The 18,817-nt window shown below is 33.0% G+C and overlaps 2 protein-coding genes across 3 annotated transcripts; both read left to right on the top strand.

Annotated features, from left to right (window-relative positions):
* Nucleotides 1-7,464: 7,464 nt before the first annotated feature.
* eIF1A (eukaryotic translation initiation factor 1A) lies at nucleotides 7,465-8,512 on the top strand. The gene has a single exon (XM_076113515.1). It carries the CDS (start codon nucleotides 7,585-7,587, stop codon nucleotides 8,029-8,031), a length of 447 nt encoding a protein of 148 aa, XP_075969630.1. The 5' UTR covers nucleotides 7,465-7,584; the 3' UTR covers nucleotides 8,032-8,512.
* A 2,575-nt stretch (nucleotides 8,513-11,087) lies between these two features.
* LOC142972413 (A-kinase anchor protein 1, mitochondrial-like) lies at nucleotides 11,088-18,817 on the top strand. Of its 2 annotated transcripts, none has more exons than XM_076113513.1 (8): nucleotides 11,088-11,249; nucleotides 12,573-13,432; nucleotides 13,520-13,760; nucleotides 13,869-14,008; nucleotides 14,480-14,651; nucleotides 14,729-14,947; nucleotides 16,398-16,531; nucleotides 16,830-18,817. In XM_076113513.1, exons 2-8 carry the CDS (start codon nucleotides 12,602-12,604, stop codon nucleotides 16,899-16,901), a joined length of 1,809 nt encoding a protein of 602 aa, XP_075969628.1. In that variant the 5' UTR covers nucleotides 11,088-11,249; nucleotides 12,573-12,601; the 3' UTR covers nucleotides 16,902-18,817. The 2 variants fall into 2 exon arrangements, with proteins under 2 accessions (XP_075969628.1, XP_075969629.1); XM_076113514.1 differs by lacking the exon at nucleotides 11,088-11,249 and adding an exon at nucleotides 11,530-11,683.

Raw genomic sequence — 18,817 nt, 5'->3', positions numbered from 1 at the left:
CGATGAAAATATATTAAAGCTTTGATCGTGGTGATAATTCTCGAAAACAAATACTTATTCTGAGGTTTATTTTAATAAAATATTTCGAAAAATGGGACTTTCTCGTTCGCTCTTCGTTCCAAAATCGGTCGCGTCTTACCACAATACCACGCGTCCTGAAATTTCATTTGAACCATGGCATCTATCTCAACTAGAGTGATTAGGTAAATGAAACATGGCAAGTTAATAAATGACAAATTATTTTTTCATAACTAAAATTCGGAACAATAATTTTGAGCAGACATGCTTTACTTTAATGAAGGATGTATGATAGAGGGGCACTGTGTCCAGCAGGATGGACAACTGCGAGTTAACCACTAGTCAGTCCTTCACTAAAGGCATGTTGTTATTGTAATTATTACGAACTAGCTGACCCGCGCAACTTCGCTTACGTCACATAAGATAGTGTGGGTCAAAATTTTCCCCGTTTTTGTATCATTTTTTATTGCTACTCTGCTCCTATTGTCGTAGCGTGATGATATATAGCCTATAGCCTTCCTCGATAAATGAACTATCTAACACTGAAAAATATTTTTCAAATCGGATCAGTAGTTCCTGAAATTAGCGCGTTCAAACAAACAAACAAACAATCAAACAAACAAACTTTTCAGCTTTATAATATTAGTATAGATATTTAAAAGTAGCCTAAGTCTCGAACTTCAACGCAGTCTTATGAACACTATCATTCTAGTAACAGCTTTTACCTGCTACTATCAACAAAGGCTTTTAGAACTAAACGTCAAAGAAAACTTCAAACAAGTTTCCTATTATTAAATTCCCAGAAGAAAACATCATGATAATATTACCGTTCTAGGATTTCAGTTAGAGACCATTACTATTATTACTTGTGTATTTGATGTACAACCTTTCTTAAAGTAACAGCAAAATATGCTTCATATTATCAGGCATAGAATCATTATATTTTCATTATTAATGATTATTATTTTTTAATTAAATTCGTTTACAGGATCTAGGTATATTATAACTGGGAATATTGAACTAGGTATATTTAACTAACAGAAGTTAATATAAAGTTTTAGTTAAACATGAAATTTTTAAACAGATACAAACATGCGTCATACATAGTATATTAATGGCTGCATTCATTTAACGCTTTTATTATTTTATTTAACAAACTAAACAAAAAACAGCAAAAGAGAGAACTAGCGTTTGACCGATAATTTGTCAATCAATTCTCTTTGAGGTCTAGATGATTGACTCTTTCAGTTGCATTTTATATGAATATCTAGAGGTATTCAGCAACAACAATAAAGTTGTTAGTAAGAAGTTTAAAGATATAAAAAAGTAAGTTTACATAATGATAAATATTTTATAATTTGCTATTATAAGTTATATATTATAAGTTATATATGTATATATAATATTGTAAGTTTTATAATATAGTTTGACTCTACAAAGGAGAGATGAAAGGTGCCTGAACTTAAATCAGGAGCAACGTAGTCTGCGTGCAACTTGCGTCAACGGCTTCAATTCAACAAGCGAAAAATTTCGTTGTTGCAAAATAAATTTCTGTTCCTTTATAATAAATTATAAATAAATTTAACCCATTAAGGTCCCACTGCTGGGTAAGGGTCTCCTCCCGTAATGAGGGAAGGGTTAGGCCTTCAGTCCACCACGTTACGTCACGTCTGTTCCTGAAGTTGATCATATTTAAAATGCATTCTTTGTTAGATTCAAAATATATTTTTTTAGTTGTAACCAGAAACCTTATATCCAATGCCTAGGTTTATATCTTTCTTTGTGAAAGAGTCAATAGCGAATATAACGAAGGCTAATTGTAGGTGGCACCACTGATTATGTAGTTTTGATTTCTTTTATTAAGATTTTTGTACAGAATAATATGTCAAAAGATAACTATATTATTATGTGTCTATTCAAATGATATAAGTGTTTACAAACTTATATTGTAACATTAAACCAAGTAATAACAATAGAAAATGCTTACGAAATTAATTTTATTTGTTCCAAAGGAATCTGCCATATTCAAAAATTGTGACAAAGACGTACTAATCGACATTTAAAAGAATACCAGCGATCAGAATACAAACATTGAAGATACGTTAAGCAGCGCCAGGATGAAAATATCGTAGCGCGAGCGCCTCTATCGAGAGAAAGTGGCAACATTCTCCGCACATTGTAGCAGGGGTAAAAACTCGTAGATCAGTAATATACTACTGTATCAAAAGAAAAGTTTACCGGCAATTTTTTAAATCAGTATTTTATTAGTATATATAAATCCTATACTGTCGAAACTTAAACATGATAGGGTTTTGTAGGTGTAGAATTAGAACATTGGGACTTAAAATCTATAAAGAAACGTAGCCATAAACTGTTATATAATAAACAATGTTTGTGGTCTAGCAAATTAAGTAAATGATTTTTTATTTATATAGAAATAGAAAAAGCATATTGGAAAATAATAGCATTTTTATAACCTTGACATAATAATCTAACCTACTATAACAATCAATAGATTGGTGTTTTGTTTTTTTGGTATTTTTTTTAATACCCCTAAAAAATGCGGCGATTATTAATTTATTTCAAAGATAGTTTAACGTCTTTCACATTGTCCATGTTTGTGTCAAGTACCACGTAGCCTCGTAGGACAAAAATTAAAACGGATTTTTCCTGCTCTACGGCTATTTCAGTGCGATGGATTTCACCCTCTTTAGAATAACGCAACTTTGGAACATGAATGAATATTACTATAGTTATAGCATAACTTGAATCATAGCTTCAATTTTCTGCTACTCATGTTTATTCCTCATTTATTTTGCTGCTAAACACATTCAATATTAATAAATAATGAGAACTAACTGTTTTGTGCTATCAGCGTGTAACCAAACTGTATCAACTGAACTTCAGATTTTTAAAACCAATACAAACATGAAAAATACCTTAACCTGTGAATCATATTTATTACTAGCGGCCGCGTAAAAGTTAGGAAATATAAAAGTTGATATTCATCCCCATTTTAATCCTGAGGAGGTGATTTTTGAAAAACGCATAAGTACGTATTCATATATTTCCAATGATGTAACTAAGCATAAAGTTCATATCTACTTCTAGCTAAAAAACTCAATGAACTCTCATATGAATGTCTATGAAACGAAAGAATCTTCTTCCAGAAACATTCCATTATCTAAATAAATCGCTATTTAGTTCAAAGTGAAACTGTGAAACCTTAAAACCGTCGGTGAAAAGAAATAAAAATACTACTTTTGTTTGTCTAGGAGAAACTCTTGTTTCGCATTCAAAGTATTTCATGCATTTACAAAAGGCATTGAACAAAGTAAATGTATCATAGGGTTTCTTGATTCTTACAACGTACCTTGTTATGTCTGTCTGCCCACTTATAACTTTTTTATTTCCAACCCTTATTCAGCCAGCTCACGAGTAATATCGAGGAAAATTATGTGGGAAATTCAACAGCGCCCCTAGCGGAGTTTGGGGGAACTAAATTAAATACTCTTATTTAATTTTAATACACGAATAATCAAATACAAAAGTGGACTGTCTAACTAGATATATGATATTATTTATTTTTACTCACATCCAATACGTAATGTTTAACCATATTAAAAAGTCAAATAGGTATATTAAATATTATGTGAATTCGTTTTTGAGAAAAATTAACAGGCGTTTTTCTCAGGTTATACCCATCGTAATGCTTATGAAACTTAACAAACGGTATACTTAACTTAAAAATAGCAGTGCCAATTATAATTTCCATCGGATCTTTAGTAAAACCGTGAAATTGTTATGGTTGAAATTATAAATACGCTTGCTTTACAGACACTTCAGTCGAGCCACCCAGCATTGATTTTGGTATAAAATACTTCACCTTGTATTTTGTACTAAAATGATTTTTAAATGACTGATTTTTTATTCATTTTCAGGCAAAGTAATAAATATTGTCTTGATTACGTATCACAAGTGTAACGAACATTGAAAAATGGAAAATTACGGGAAAAATGTGAATGGACGCAAAATATTAGCATGGATTTAAGTACATGCATTTTCCAAGCTATGTGTGAGAAAGCAATTATATCTACAGTATCTACGTCACAGTGTAATAGTTTCAGTTTAAGATGTATCATAACGACCAATCATATAATTCGCCAAGGCTTCGACGCACTCCCTAAATTTTTCTAAAAGTATAACGTACTAGGTATATCAAATCTGCATCAACCAGAATATTATATTTATTTCAATATCTTGCGATAACATGCTTAATAAGTTAATATTGATACAGTAAATTAACTGCTGTATAGATAATATATGACACTGTCTTATTTGGTTTAGTTTCATTTAACACATCCATCCACCGTGGACACATACATCTATATTCAATTTAAAAAGTTTATGAATTCTCTCATAGCTGTAAAATATTATAATTCTTATTTTTCTAGTGAAGCCAGGCGTCCTGTCCATAGGTAGGTAGCATAAACCGTGGGCGGGCGAGCGCAGGCGGCGCTGCAGGGGAAGCGAGCGTTAACCCTTTCTGCAGTTCATTCGCCGTCTGGCCTCACCCCTGCAGACCTCCCACCCTCCCTTGCCGCCGACCCGACTGCACGCTTGCCATACTGCAAGTCAACAGTTTTTACCTACTACCTAACGCTAAATATCTGCACGAAAATGTAACCTTCAACCATATTCTTCTGAAAAGTTAAACTATCAGCTACTAAAAGAATGGATCACACGTCATTCGTAATACATGTAGGTAGGTATATGCACACCTAATGCCTATGTACACAATAATTACTGGTTTCAGTCAAAACGGCGTCTGCATGTAATTATGTTTCTTTAATGGTCATGTATTCAAAAGATTACAGATTATATATTGTAGACTGCGAGGTTCGAGGGTATTAACTAAATATTACCCATAAATATTATAGATCCTTGCCAGATAAATATATGTACCGAGGGTTTCATGTGACGAAGATTTGAAATTGAAAGACACAGACATATCTTTTAGCAGGTAAACTATAATCAACCATGAAAAATGTGATGAATGAATGAAAATATGAAGATTTAAGAAAGTAAAGATACGGAAGCCATATCATTCGAGTCATTGGCGATCTGATTACATTTATATGTATTTTTTTAAATACGTAGGTCGTACATTTTTAATGCCGTTAACCATGGCGCATGGCTAGTAATGACGCCTGTAATAAGAAAAAAAATATGAATGACTCTATGAATTTTATTTACTTATACTTATTTTATTATTTCTATTCTTAATTTTGCAAGCGAGTTTCAGGTGTCATCTAATAAAATTGGTCCTATAAAATATTACAACCCTGGCTTGCGGATAAGACATGTAAGCATCTTTTGTTAGGCCTGACTAGCTATAGGCCTGTGCATTTTCTTTGTAGTAGAAAACAATCTTTGTCTATCGCTTTCCCTTTAGGCCTTTAACGATAATTAGTTTTTTTTTAGGCTTCTCAGTCATTATATTTTTTGCCCTGAAATAGTGATACTTAGATGGAATATGATTTTTTTATTCGTTCTAAATTCTAATGTAGCGCCGAAAACAATTACAAAATAAAGTAGGTATTTAAATATTTATTCCTTATATAATCATGTGTTCATTTATTTCAAGATTCTGCATTTTGTTTTTGTAATTCGCTACGAATAGACTCCATTTTCAGTGAGTTACAAAGGAAGATCAACGGACTTCGAATATCGAATGCACAAAGGTTCTAAACCATGCTAATAGGTACTTATAATGCTCGCTCTACACATTTGACCAATAGTGCAATGGTTCGTTTAGCCTATATTATGTAGAGAGATAGTTCGTGTATATTGGCCATGTCAAGTCGAATTGGCTGGCCATCCGTCTGATGATCATAATGTTGGCCGTAGGTTGGATATGCAGAGAGTCTGTAATAATCGATAGTGAGTTAGAACTTTGCCACTAGTTAAGAGTAGGTGGAACAAGATTGGAGTGTTGGACAGTCGGTCAAAAGTGTAGATCTAGCATAATATATTCACAGAAGAAATATTTTTAGGGTAGTACACATCGTGTTAAGTATTTAAGTGATACAAAGGTCTGGTAGTTCAACCCACATAAAGAAAATATTGTTAGTATTTTATTTTAAAAGAAATGATGTATATTTTTTTTTAGATAGATCCTTTTCTTATGGTGCAAATAAGATTGCATTGTAAAATTTCATTTACACTGTTAAAATTTGAATACGCAGGTCACCGGGTGTAGGTAGTAGTAGGTAGGGTACTCAATTAACGTAATCAAAGATTTTGAGATGTACATATTTCCTATATAAAATAGAACTGTACCTACTGAACTGAATAAAAGGAGTAAAAGAGATTTATTTTCTAACTATTGATGTTTAATCAATTAAGTAATTAAACACAATAAATAAAGGACATTGAATGAGAAACACACAAACTGAGTTATATCAAGTTATATGTGTTCCCGATTCAACCAGTGATACCTCCTCATCCCAACATTGCCTTAAATGATATTATAGCTATAATAACTTTTGCTTGCAGCTCCGACCTTGTTGTATTTTAATATAGCTTATCAAGCCACAAGAATAATGATGAACAAAACCACAGCCAAAAATTTGTATTTTTAAGGCCTATGTGTTATTCTGATGCCTACATTAAACATAAACTACAACACAGTGTTTTTCTTATTTTATGAAAACGTTTATTTATATTTTTCTTGAAAGTAACAAACCTTCATACCTACATCAATCCAATCAAACTTTTGCATCATTATAGTAGCATCAGGAATGGAATTAGAATAGGTAGACTTTCATGTATAAACTTCTTTTTATGAACGTTCTTTAGTTGTATGATTTTATATGTTTGTGACAAAAATACATTCTATCGTGTAGTCTAGCTTTAACTCCTAAAATGTTGCCAGCCAATACGACAGCCACTTATTCATCTAAAAAATCGTGGTAAAAATTAAAGCTATAATCGGATTTTATTATGATTTTATTTTGTACCCTTAACTTACAACAAAATCTTGAACGCGCCATAGGCTATTCTGTCGACAAAATAAATCTTAACATAAATGAAATCAATTGGAATATGGACAGATAATTTGTGAGACCATATTACGAAAATAACGATTGCAAATAAAATATCCGATTACCTATAATTATTACTAAACCAAAAATATTATTATTCTTTAATATTATCTTACTTCAGTGACGCTATCTAGAATACCAGGCTGCATTAAAAGTATAGTATGGATAACTATTAGTTAAGTAAACTTTTAATTATATCCTTCAATAACAATTATTTTGGTGTAAAAAGGGGGTATTAATGACTACATAAAAAAACTATTACGTGTGTTTCATTTTTATTCCATAAACAGACAGACATTTGACTTGACATGCAATTAGAAAATATTTTTTATCTGTGTGCTGCAACGCAGCATGAGTGCTGTAGGTAAAAAAAAAGGCTGTCAAACGAATCTGTCTAGAGCAAATTCATGAGATTTTCGTAGTCTAACTGTATATGTTTGTACTCAAAATTATATAAATTATGCCGAAGAATAAAGGAAAAGGAGGTAAAAACAGAAGGAGAGGAAAGAATGAAAACGAAACAGAAAAACGTGAGCTGGTCTTCAAAGAAGACGGACAAGAGTACGCCCAAGTCACAAAGATGCTCGGTAATGGCCGCTTGGAGGCCATGTGCTTTGATGGCATAAAACGTCTGTGTCATATTCGGGGTAAACTTAGAAAAAAAGTTTGGATAAACCAAGGAGACATCATACTAATAGGCTTGCGAGATTACCAAGACGCCAAGGCTGACGTCATCTTGAAATATACCCCCGACGAGGCAAGGAATCTGAAGACGTATGGAGAATTCCCAGAGACAGTACGAATCAACGAGACTGTGGTATATTCTGTCGACGGCTTGGATGAAGATATCGAGTTTGGAGATGAGGTTAGTTCAGAAGATGAAGCTGATGCAGTAGATGCTATATAAACCTAGCACTATTTATATTATTCTCTACAGTAAGTCTATGTAAATTTGTTTTGCTGTTATGAATAAACATGACTTGTGATTTTGTAATTTAGTTTTCAAAATTATTTCATATACACACCTAAATTGTTAAAAGTCTATAATCCAATAGACACAGTATTTCTTCAAAACATGTAAGTGTTTATAACACATTAGCGTATGATACAACTTCATTGTTATAATTTGAGTTTAATATAATATCTACAATAACATGGAATTATAGTCAAATTATTGTGCAACATTCCTTGAATTAATCCCATTTGTCTTAGATGAGAAATGATTTAAAAATAAGGAATGTACATAAACCTACCTATTAAATAATTATATCAACATAATGTTTGTTCTCTTATTTTATAATGTTCCTCTTGATTATTTATAAATTAGTTATAGTTGACTTGTATCTTTTGAATAAAATAGATTTATTATTTAATATGCTGAAGCTGTATACATGTTTTTGTTGTGCAATATTATTAAGAGTCATCGCTCATTCTTGGCACTAAATACACAAATTGGTAACTATGTTGTATGTTGCCAATGCCATCTGTTTAGGAAATAGACTAGAGACAACTCGCAGTTTCCTAAAAGATAAATCTTTCATCTTCTATACAAGTTATATCTTTCTATTCAAGTAGAAAAGTTGCAATGCCTGGAGTATTTTATTGAGACAAATTTTCTCTGCGAACTAGGGCAAGATCAATATTCAATTCATGTATGGAACACTGGCATACTCCAATGCAAACAATGCAAGTGGTGTAGCATCTGTGAAAACAAAAGTCTCTAAAGTAAGGTCAAAGTATTTCTTTACTTTAACAATGAATTAATTATTTAAATCCCCTTTAGTATTGGCAAGTAGGCCATAAAACAATATAATAAACTTGGTCTCACACCTCACGGGATGTTGCTGATGTTGTTAATACATAGTCTTTGTTTGTGTATGTTGTTTTGTAAATCTTCAGATGGTTAGTATTTGATTACTCTACTACAGTATTGCAACTAGATTGCCCAGGTCATTACAATATTCATTGTTATAAGTATTATTATACTTAACTTGTATTAATCGTTCTATTCAGTATTTAAGGTAGTGTGTGTTGTGTAATTGATTCAGATTTAAGAAGCATCACCTGCACTAAATTGTGGGTGAAATAAAAAATGAGTTCATTAAAACTTATAACAAATATCCTATAATGCTGATATTATTCAAATCTTTAAGATTTTTACTTTAAAGTTTTATCTAACCCAATTCAGTAGTTTAAGATTCCCTATTGTAATAGAAATCCTAGTCCAGGTTAATTACTATTTTTGTATCTAAATATTCCAGTAGTTCAGGCATGATTGGGTAGCAAACCCAAATTTTCGTAGTTAAAATATTGGTATTAGATTTAGGATCTGATAACTATTTCTTCACAAATATTTAAAAGGGAAATACAGATGTTAATTTAAAAAACAACTATTAACCATTAGTCCCCATCCAGTGCCAATGGACTTTTCGAAGCTCTTCTTGCCTAATTTAATTTCCTTGTAGCTGATGATGGTCATTAGGGCCAGTTCCATTGAAACTAGCCAATGGTGCAGGACTTTACGTGTCCAAGTGGGCCAATACAAAGGAACACTCTATACACTCGCTCTTAGAGCCCGGCGAGATGGATAACTCACACGACCAGACAGAGGTGAGGTGCAGACCGACGGCTTTACTAGCTCTCCGAGACACAGAGAGCAAACCTCAACTTTCTAGCTCCCAGCATCTACACTCGAGATTCGAGCCAGATTTTGGGTATAACCAACATAGCGGAACATTCCTTCCTGAAAAGCCTGTTGACGGAAGAGTAAAGAAGTAAGTATGACGAATCGCTGGATGGTGCGAGGCAGCTCGAGACTAGCAGATGGTTTCTAAACAGCTGCGCGCCGAATAACTATATGTGTCTGAATATAGATGCTAGTCGCTAGAGGAAAGCATGCAAACAAGATTTGCAACGCTACGCAACATGATACGCAGCTTTTTGTTCGCATTATGTAGTATGCAGATATACAGATGTTGTCAAATGGAGACGTCGCATAACATCGCATCGCCATTCGCCACTGACTGAAATCAAAACTAGTTTTTCTGACGACACGTTGCCACTGTTCAGCAAGTTAAGCTCCTGTCCAGTACCTATGGCTTCCACATGTGTGTATTTATATATTTTGCAAGTTTTTAGGGTTCCGTACCCAAAGGGCAAAATGGAACCCTATTGCTAAGCATCCGCCACCTGTCTGTCCACCAAAATCGCTAAATCCCGTAAACGGTAATAGATAGGAAGTTGACAATTTCACGAATTATGTATTTTCGTTGCTGCTATAACAACAAATACAAAAAAAATATTAAGGGAAAAAATATTAGGTACATACAATACTAGATTTTTTTTATATTTTTTTGGTACGGAACCCTTCGTGCAGGAGTCCGACTCGCACTTGGCCGGTTTTTTTACATATTATAATTTCGTATACCTACTGTAAAAAGGTAGGAAAGTTTACCGCTTTACCGTTTAGTGGATAGATTCTTTTCTCGTTTGGTAAATGAAATAACAAATTAATTATATGAATTTATGCAGATTTTTACTACCAGAAAGAGAGAGCCACCCTAAAAACTTAACACGTTCCTCTTCGTTAAAATCTTCATTAAGTGTATCGTTCGGATTATGATATTTAAACTTTATGCATTGGTACCTAATAGACTTATTGAAACCAGAAGTCTAGAACTAAAGCATTTATAAGGTAGGTACGATTCATAAGATCCAGACCCAAAACTATCTAGATTTAGTTGTAAAGTAATATCTTATTTTTTTGCATGAGTCAAATATTAAGTGATGATGATTATTATGATCTGATGTTAACAAAAGCAAGTACAATTGTATAGGATTTTATCGATCGGTTTCAAGTAGACTCTTATTACTATGCTATCGTGTATAAGTGGCTTATAATTCATAGACAATACTAACCATAGTGTTATATTTTGATGTGTTGCCAGACCGCACTCCATCATGCGACAGCCATATTGAATTTTGTTGTGCTTCGAAAACATTGTGAGCACGTGGATTCTTGGATAAAATTTAGTGAAATTTGGCAGTAATATCAGTTAACTTATATTTTTAGCTTATATTCATTTTTTCATTGAAAAGTGGGAACATACTTTATTTGATAACAAAGTAAGTAGGCATTTTTAACTTTTTGTAGCCGGCGGCATGATTCTTCACTGGATCATGGAATGTACATACGGAAGTTCTAAAGTTATGACGAGACTTACACATCCTGACATATTTATATTACTAGTCAATCATTAAAATAATTTTATGAAGTTATTTATTTTAATAATTGCCAAGGTGTTGACACAAATTTAATTGCGTAACCTTTCATTTATGGTTCCACATTTGCTTACGTGTTGCTTGTGAAGGTTTTTACATATTGCTCGTGACCCTCACCGGACAACATTTATAACTAGTGTTCCGAAAAAGATCAATGGCACATGGTTGTGAAGGTATTATTAGCATTGCTCCGAAAGTAGGTAGCTCTACAATATTATGTAGCGTGTTCATAACTGTATCTATAGCCGAAGTGATTGTGATCAGAATTAACTTGTAAGGTAAATGCACAGTCCATGCTTTGCTCTAATTTCACTATATCCGGGCCGGTGACTTACTAATATGCATTTAAGTATGTTTATTGCATGGATAATATCCTAACAGTGTAATTAAGGTACTATTTTTAGTCTTTGTGTGCTATTTCGAATGGTAAATAAACACGCGGAACAATAACCTATTTATTTTATTTTATAAACATGTTGCAAAATATACAAAAAATATTTTTATCTGCTTCTTTATCTAGTAGATAACAAAATATCATTGATAAAAAGTTCATAAATTTTATTTTATAGAATCGTCTGCGAAAAGTATGTCATACTTATCACAACAGTTTATAACATTTTATGTACCTATTTGGTTTGCAAATTATGCTCAATAGTTTCATACTTCATATTTTAGATTTTCATTGATCAACCTTTATCCATAATTCATTGGGCATCTAAGATTATAAATAACATTTAAGTGTATTTTAAAATCCTAAGTCTAGGAATTAATAAATAAATTATTTTTATCCTTTTGTTACACAAACATGATTACCTGATAGTAGTTTGGCCAAAATAACATAAATTTTGCTACTAATTTCCAAAAAAAATAAAAATTAATATTATTTCATTATAAAAATGTAAAATTGCATTAAAATCTTAAAATTGTTTGTTAGTGTAAACTACTATTCCTTCTAACATTCACTTCATTTTATCACATTTACTGCAGTAAATGTAAGTAATTATATTAGTGAAAGTTTAACAAAATTTCTTGTTACTTTAGGTCATGATAGAGCTAATACTTTTCACATTTTATCAGTTCAAGTTAAAATAGAAAACTAGGTTGTAATTAATTGATTTTAATAAAATAAACATGGATAATAATATTTGTTTTGTTTTTTTGTTTTAGATTGTTGTTCATAAAAGTGGCTAATTACAATGGCCCCTTGTCGTCAACTTCTTATGTGGTCAGTCCCATCCATTGCAGTTTTATTGGGAATTTTTTGGTTCCGAAAAAAGAGGGAGTATGCAAAATCTGACCCGGGTGGAAGAGAAAGAATAAAAAGTTTAAAAGAAGAACTTGCAGAAGCACTAAATGCTCAAGCTGAGGCTAAGAGAACTTCCCCATTGGGCAAGGCTGAGCGCTCCATTATTAAGTCTGCTCCTATTGACATAATGCCCAATGGAAGCAACTCCCAAAGGTCTTCACCATTAGAGTTGACAGATGAGGAAGTTGATTTAGAAATAGAAAAGATAATTAGGAAAAAGTCTATTGAAAAGGAAAAAAGAATGTCAGCTGGCTTTGACAAGTTTTCTTCAAGTCTGTGCTCTAAAGGACAATCATTTGCAGTTAAAGATACAAAGTCTAACATGTGCTCCACACTTCCAACTGTGGTCAATTGCTATAAAAATAACAACCTTTCACCCATGAAGGCTAATGAAGGTGGGCCAAATGTTGTCAAATCTCAAGAAGCACCTATCAAGGCTGAGGCTGGATTTATACAGCAAAACAGTACAAAGTTAGAAGCAACTGTATCTGAAGTTAGCACCACTGAAGATGGCAATGAAGCTGACTTAGAAGATTCAAATATTAATAATAATAATAACATTAATGTAGTTGATGAACCTAGTAATAATAATGAAAGTAATAACAGGTTTTCTACAGCACAAAGCAGACATATCTCCGAAAGAGATTCTGCCAATCATAGTCCTGTGGACCCTTTGCTAGCTAGTCCATCAATGTGCCACTTTTCAGATAACCACAGTGAGGTAATTATTGAACTATTTAGCTGATTGTTTTTGCAACTTAATTTATTTAATATAAATTGTTGATATTAAAAATAACCTTCATTTCAGGGTTCAAGTGACAGTGGTAAGGGATGCTCTGAAGCTGCCAGTCCTCCTCCAGCTAATTTAAATATGGTTCCTTCTGAGACAGCATTAAGAATACATCAATTTGTCATACCACAGAGCTTAGTAGGCCTGTTAATAGGAAAACATGGAGCTTTTGTTACACAAATTAAAGCTAAAACAGGTGCTAGTGTATATGTTAGAAGACATCCAGATTCTGTCAAGCAAAAGATATGTGCAGTAGAAGGTAAATATAGATAGTAATTTGAAACATTGCTAGAAAACAATGATTTCAAATATAAACATGATAATTACAATTATGTTAAACATTAATAACACAATTTTGTAAATTTAGGAACCCAGAGTGAGATAGAAGCAGCCTTAGAAATGATTAAAGAAAAGTTCCCTGAAAAGAAATTCCCAAACTTTTCTTTGCAAGAAATTAGTGCAGAATTATATCAAAGATTGGTACCTCTAGTGCCAGAATTTCTACAAGTAAGTAACTGTTCAAGCTTTGTTTAGTAAGTGTTTGAGTCTATACAAGTAGGTTGTAGTGAGACACAGAAATATTCACTAAGATTGATCAAGATCAATAAGTTCAAGTTAATAAGGTTAAGTAAATACTAAATCTTATTTTATTACTTGTCCTATTAGGTGTAACACAATTGTAATGCCTTCTTTATTGAACTCTTGAAGCTGTAAGAGACAGCACAGAGACATAGCACAATGTTCTAGTAGGATTCGGAATCATGGTGATTAACAAACAAGTCCCTAACTTAAAAGTTAAGTTATAAGGATACGCCTATTTGTTTTACATTAAACAATACGTCTTGGATCGGCGATCCAGTGATTCGCCCGTCGGTCCTTCATAGCGCGATCTAGCGCGAATGATCCGAGCGCGTTGAATCGTTTGTGTGAACCTTGCTAATAGAAAGACGAACACTAAGTAAAACTTGTTTGTTGCAGCTTGTTGAATCTGTAAACAATGACACAATAATGACCTGCCTGGTGAGCGCGGGTCATTTCTTCCTTCAACAACCTCTTCACCCTACCTTCCCATCGTTGCACGCGCTGCACCGTCTCATGGCAGCCACCTATCAGAACCCTGAAGTACCATCATTGCCACGTCCAGTAAAAGGTAATAACTGTCGCCAGATAAATAATAATTTATTTTTTATTTGAATACAAATGCTAATGCCATGTTTTGTTTTTTAGAGGGTTCAATTTGTGCTGCGCCGACAGAAAACAATTGGTATCGTGCTCAAGTGATATCAACATCAGAAGAGAATGATACATCTGTCGTAAAACTAGTGGACTTTGGAGGATATCTCACTGTCGACAACGATCAGTTAAAACAGATCCGCTCAGATTTTATGACATTACCCTTCCAGGCAACAGAGGCAATTTTAGCTTTTGTAAAACCAGCAAATAATGGTATGTTTATTTAGACTCTTTAACACTAACAATACATTTAATATTTCTTAAGAAAACTTACTTTATCTCTATATTACGAAGCCTGATATTTTGGGGTTAGTTATACAGATTGTAATGCCGATTCAGATTCAAAAACATTCGTCTTGTGTAAGCTTTTTACGTCTTAGTTCATCGTAACACCAAACTCTTCTTGTTTGTTTAGTAAGCCATGCAAGATCTAAACTAGGAACCTTAGTTCGTGGGCCTAAAATGTATATTATGTATAACGTATCCGGGATTTGTTCGAATATCAGTTACAGTCGTGCCACGATTTTTGGTTATTTTTGATAGCGGCCCAACACGCAATGCGTTGCCTGTGTGGCGACTCTTACCGAACGTAAATGTAGACGACATTACTCGAAGGAAATTTTCTTTGAGCGATATTATGCTATTTTTTTAATAAAAATACATCTCTAAACTTTCTTTTCAACTTAAAACATCTCATCGAAACCAGCATTTTACTAGGTTATATACACTTGACGTCTTTTGTTAACTTTGAGTAGCGTCTGCAAGCTACGATAGTCAATTTGCGATTCGTGTTGCCGACCGGAATAGTAAATATCTTCAATGATCTCACGCGTAGGTTTTTAACTTCTTATAACTAGTTCAAAGCACTTTACTTAGCGTTTATCAATGACATGGATTCGCCATATAAAGTCCATTCAGATGAATAACGAATTAAAAGAAGAGACCCCGCCGCATCATATGAATTGTCTCGCGTCTGTTGATCGTGGTTTATTCGCGATGATTTTTAATTTGAAAAGAGGCGTAAATGTATTAAATAAATGCAGTGACAAGATCCACGATTATAATTAACCATAATATTTAAATAAATCCTTTACATATGTAGAGTATTTGAGGTTATTGTGTATACAATATAATCAAATATTCAATAATTATTAATTGTGATAATCTACAAAACAATGGCAGTTGTCAGACCCGATATTAGTATTTTTCCTCATCCTAGCGGCATATTATTTATTAACAATTTTGATTAGCACAAGGACAATTGGTTTTCCTAGAATATAGAAGATACATGAATTACGGCTTGATTGATATATTGCTTGTCTTTATTTACTGTTTTTTGCTGTTTATTTTTTTTTTAAACCTCCCATGTTTGTTTGTTTGTCGTATGGTTAGTGGCCAACCTAGTGTCAAAGTCGTTCAAGCCGCCCGAGAGGCCTTTGACGTGGCTTAACGACTGTTATCTTAGTAGACAACAACCGGGACCGACTTTTAACGTGCCCTCCGAAGCACGGAGACGCCCAGTTTAAAGAAAACTAAATCACGGTTAACCTCCAATATGGCTGTAGTACTACCACTCAAGCTTTTATTTCGAAGTTTAATGATAATGTTTCAGGTGTAGTTATTTTTAATATTAAAAAGTATTTGTTTGTGTGTTATGTTACAGAAACAGAGTGGAGTGGTGAAGCTCTCCGTATTATGGCCGGTCTGACTGCGGGGCAGCTGTTACACGCGCAAGTAGCTGGCTACGACGAGGCTGGCCTCCCTCTAGTTCATCTCTACCTCACACTACATCCACAGGTACGTTCATGTATTTTTATTACTTATTACTTTGTGCATCAAGCCGTTGCATACGAATCTTCGTACATACGAAGGATAGGCAGGGACCAAAGAATGCCCCTTTTGTTAGTAATGCATCGTAAAATAAGTTCTCAAATTCTATACTTTCCAGAATTGATCTCATCTGAATTGATCTGTTGCATTTCAGCTATATTACATAGTCTTAAGTAATTTTCTAATTGAAGTTTATATTATCGTCTGCATGGTTATCATCGTGTGTGTTTAAACATGCTCAGTGTTATCTGTTTGTGCCTTGCAGCAAGTAATATTCCTAAACCGTGAGTTGGTGGACCGCGGCCTGGCGGAGTGGGACATCCCGGCAGACTCGTGAGCGCGGCGCGCCGCCTGGCTCCATTACTTAATATGTCAAGATACTATAATGACGCTGATTAGTTTTATGGTATTGCATTTTGTTCGACACAATGTACATATTTTTTACATCCGAGACTCAATAACTTCATTGGCTCCAGTAGTGGAAGAAGCTAGGTCTTTTGTTGTGAGCTATTTACTTTGTCTCACTTTTTATTTATATGACTTGTGACACGTAGCTTATAAATTAATAAACGTTTCCTTCAATTACTTATTTCAGTTCTTAGTTTTGTATTAGTTTTTATTATTAGACACGGTATTGACTCGATTGTGTAACGGAAAATGTGACTATTGAGGCAGACTTAAAGAATCATTATTCTCATACGTTCATAAAAGAAATACATTGATACTCAATTGTCTAAACTACCCAGGACGGATAATACAATACGCTTATAAGAGAACTATATAAATCGTAGAATATACGCTACAAATGTTACGTAGTTAATTTTAAGAAAGATTAATTGTTGGATATATACTTTTATGAGAGTAACAGCTCATTTGGTTATACATAGATATTAAATAGTGAGGTCAATGAAAAGTTCAGGATGCTCATTATAACACAAGACTTAATATATCTTGCCTTGTGCATTTACAATATCAGCATTCATATTAACAGCTTAGAAATAAGCTACCTTATTATTTGTCAATTCCGAATATTTTAAAAAGATTATTGGGCTACATGCCAATATAAATGTGCCTTTAAAGATTCTGCAGCTAAGCTTATTAACTCGAAATATACGTAAAATATTGTTTGTCACAAACAAGTCTTATTTTGGTTGGTTTAAATTAATTAGTTACATAAACACCGGTTGTGACTAAATAGTATTTTATGGATACGTCATGAAGTGTTATAAAGAACCTATAACAAACCAACGCAAATCGTTTACTATTTGTGGAAGACTGAAAATGTATAGTTATGTACAGTTGTTAATGCTATGTGTAAAATATGTGTAAAAAAGTACAATATATTAAATTGTGTGCCCGACTACTGGTATGATGGATTTGAGTTTACATTTTGTAATTAATTTGATTCTTTGACAAGGTGAGTAGAAATGTGCTGCAGATTTTATTAATATAGCCATAAATCAGTATCTTCCAACAGAATAAATCATTTTTTACGCTGCATTTTCTAAACATCTTGTTAAATAAACATGCGCTTATTGCGATCAGTACGTCTATTTAATTTCTTTCAGATGGCACTTAAGAATCGGCATTAGCGTTCATGTTAACCAGGGGAAAATATCTAATGAAGCTTCATGGTAAATCATTGACTTATAATGAGCACGTTGATCATCCTGACGTATGAATAGTTTAATAGTGTACATAATAGATTTAGAGTGATGAAAAGCAATTTGATATTTCATTGTTGTAGTGAATCCAGTATTTTAATACATATGTTGAAAAATAGCAACTGTTTTAGTGATTTAATGTCTTGTATGAGTATGCGTATTGTGTAGTTAAATTGCTAACTGAGTCCGACGTAAAACAATTTTCAAGCTTTTGGATAAATCTTCAAATTGTTTATTTGGCTACTACTCTTATAAATCTAATTAAGATTTGCCCTGTTCATTTATTTTTAAATAACAAAATTAGCATAGGTTTTCGTCCGACTCCTATTTGTAAGCTTTTTGGGAAGTTTAGCATGTAAATTTTACCTTGATTTTCAGCTGCAAGTTTGCTGATTTAGATTAAGTAAATTAGTAAAGTACCAAGCCATTGATGGTATTTGAACCTGTCTTATCTTTGTTATTTGAGGATTGATGGTAATCAGTCTGTACTTACTGATTATTTTATAAGCAGATGGTTTGCATTTTGTTTACGTCACTGTGTATATAACTAATATAATGCGGTTAATTTAATACATTGTTTTAAAAATAA

The sequence above is a fragment of the Anticarsia gemmatalis genome, chromosome 4 (genome assembly GCF_050436995.1).
Source record: "Anticarsia gemmatalis isolate Benzon Research Colony breed Stoneville strain chromosome 4, ilAntGemm2 primary, whole genome shotgun sequence".
Taxonomy (NCBI): Eukaryota; Metazoa; Arthropoda; class Insecta; order Lepidoptera; family Erebidae; genus Anticarsia; species Anticarsia gemmatalis.
The sequence above is the reverse complement of the archived record's forward strand: the minus strand, read 5'-3'. Positions and strand labels throughout refer to the sequence as shown.

Bases quoted from the DNA above. Each gene is read 5' to 3' on its own strand.
- eIF1A (XM_076113515.1), top strand. From the start codon at position 7,585: ATGCCGAAGAATAAAGGAAAAGGAGGTAAAAACAGAAGGAGAGGAAAG.
- LOC142972413 (XM_076113513.1), top strand. From the start codon at position 12,602: ATGGCCCCTTGTCGTCAACTTCTTATGTGGTCAGTCCCATCCATTGCA. The intron at 13,433-13,519 runs GTAATTATTGAA...CCTTCATTTCAG, and splicing joins TTTCAGATAACCACAGTGAG to GGTTCAAGTGACAGTGGTAA. The intron at 14,948-16,397 runs GTATGTTTATTT...GTTATGTTACAG, and splicing joins TGTAAAACCAGCAAATAATG to AAACAGAGTGGAGTGGTGAA.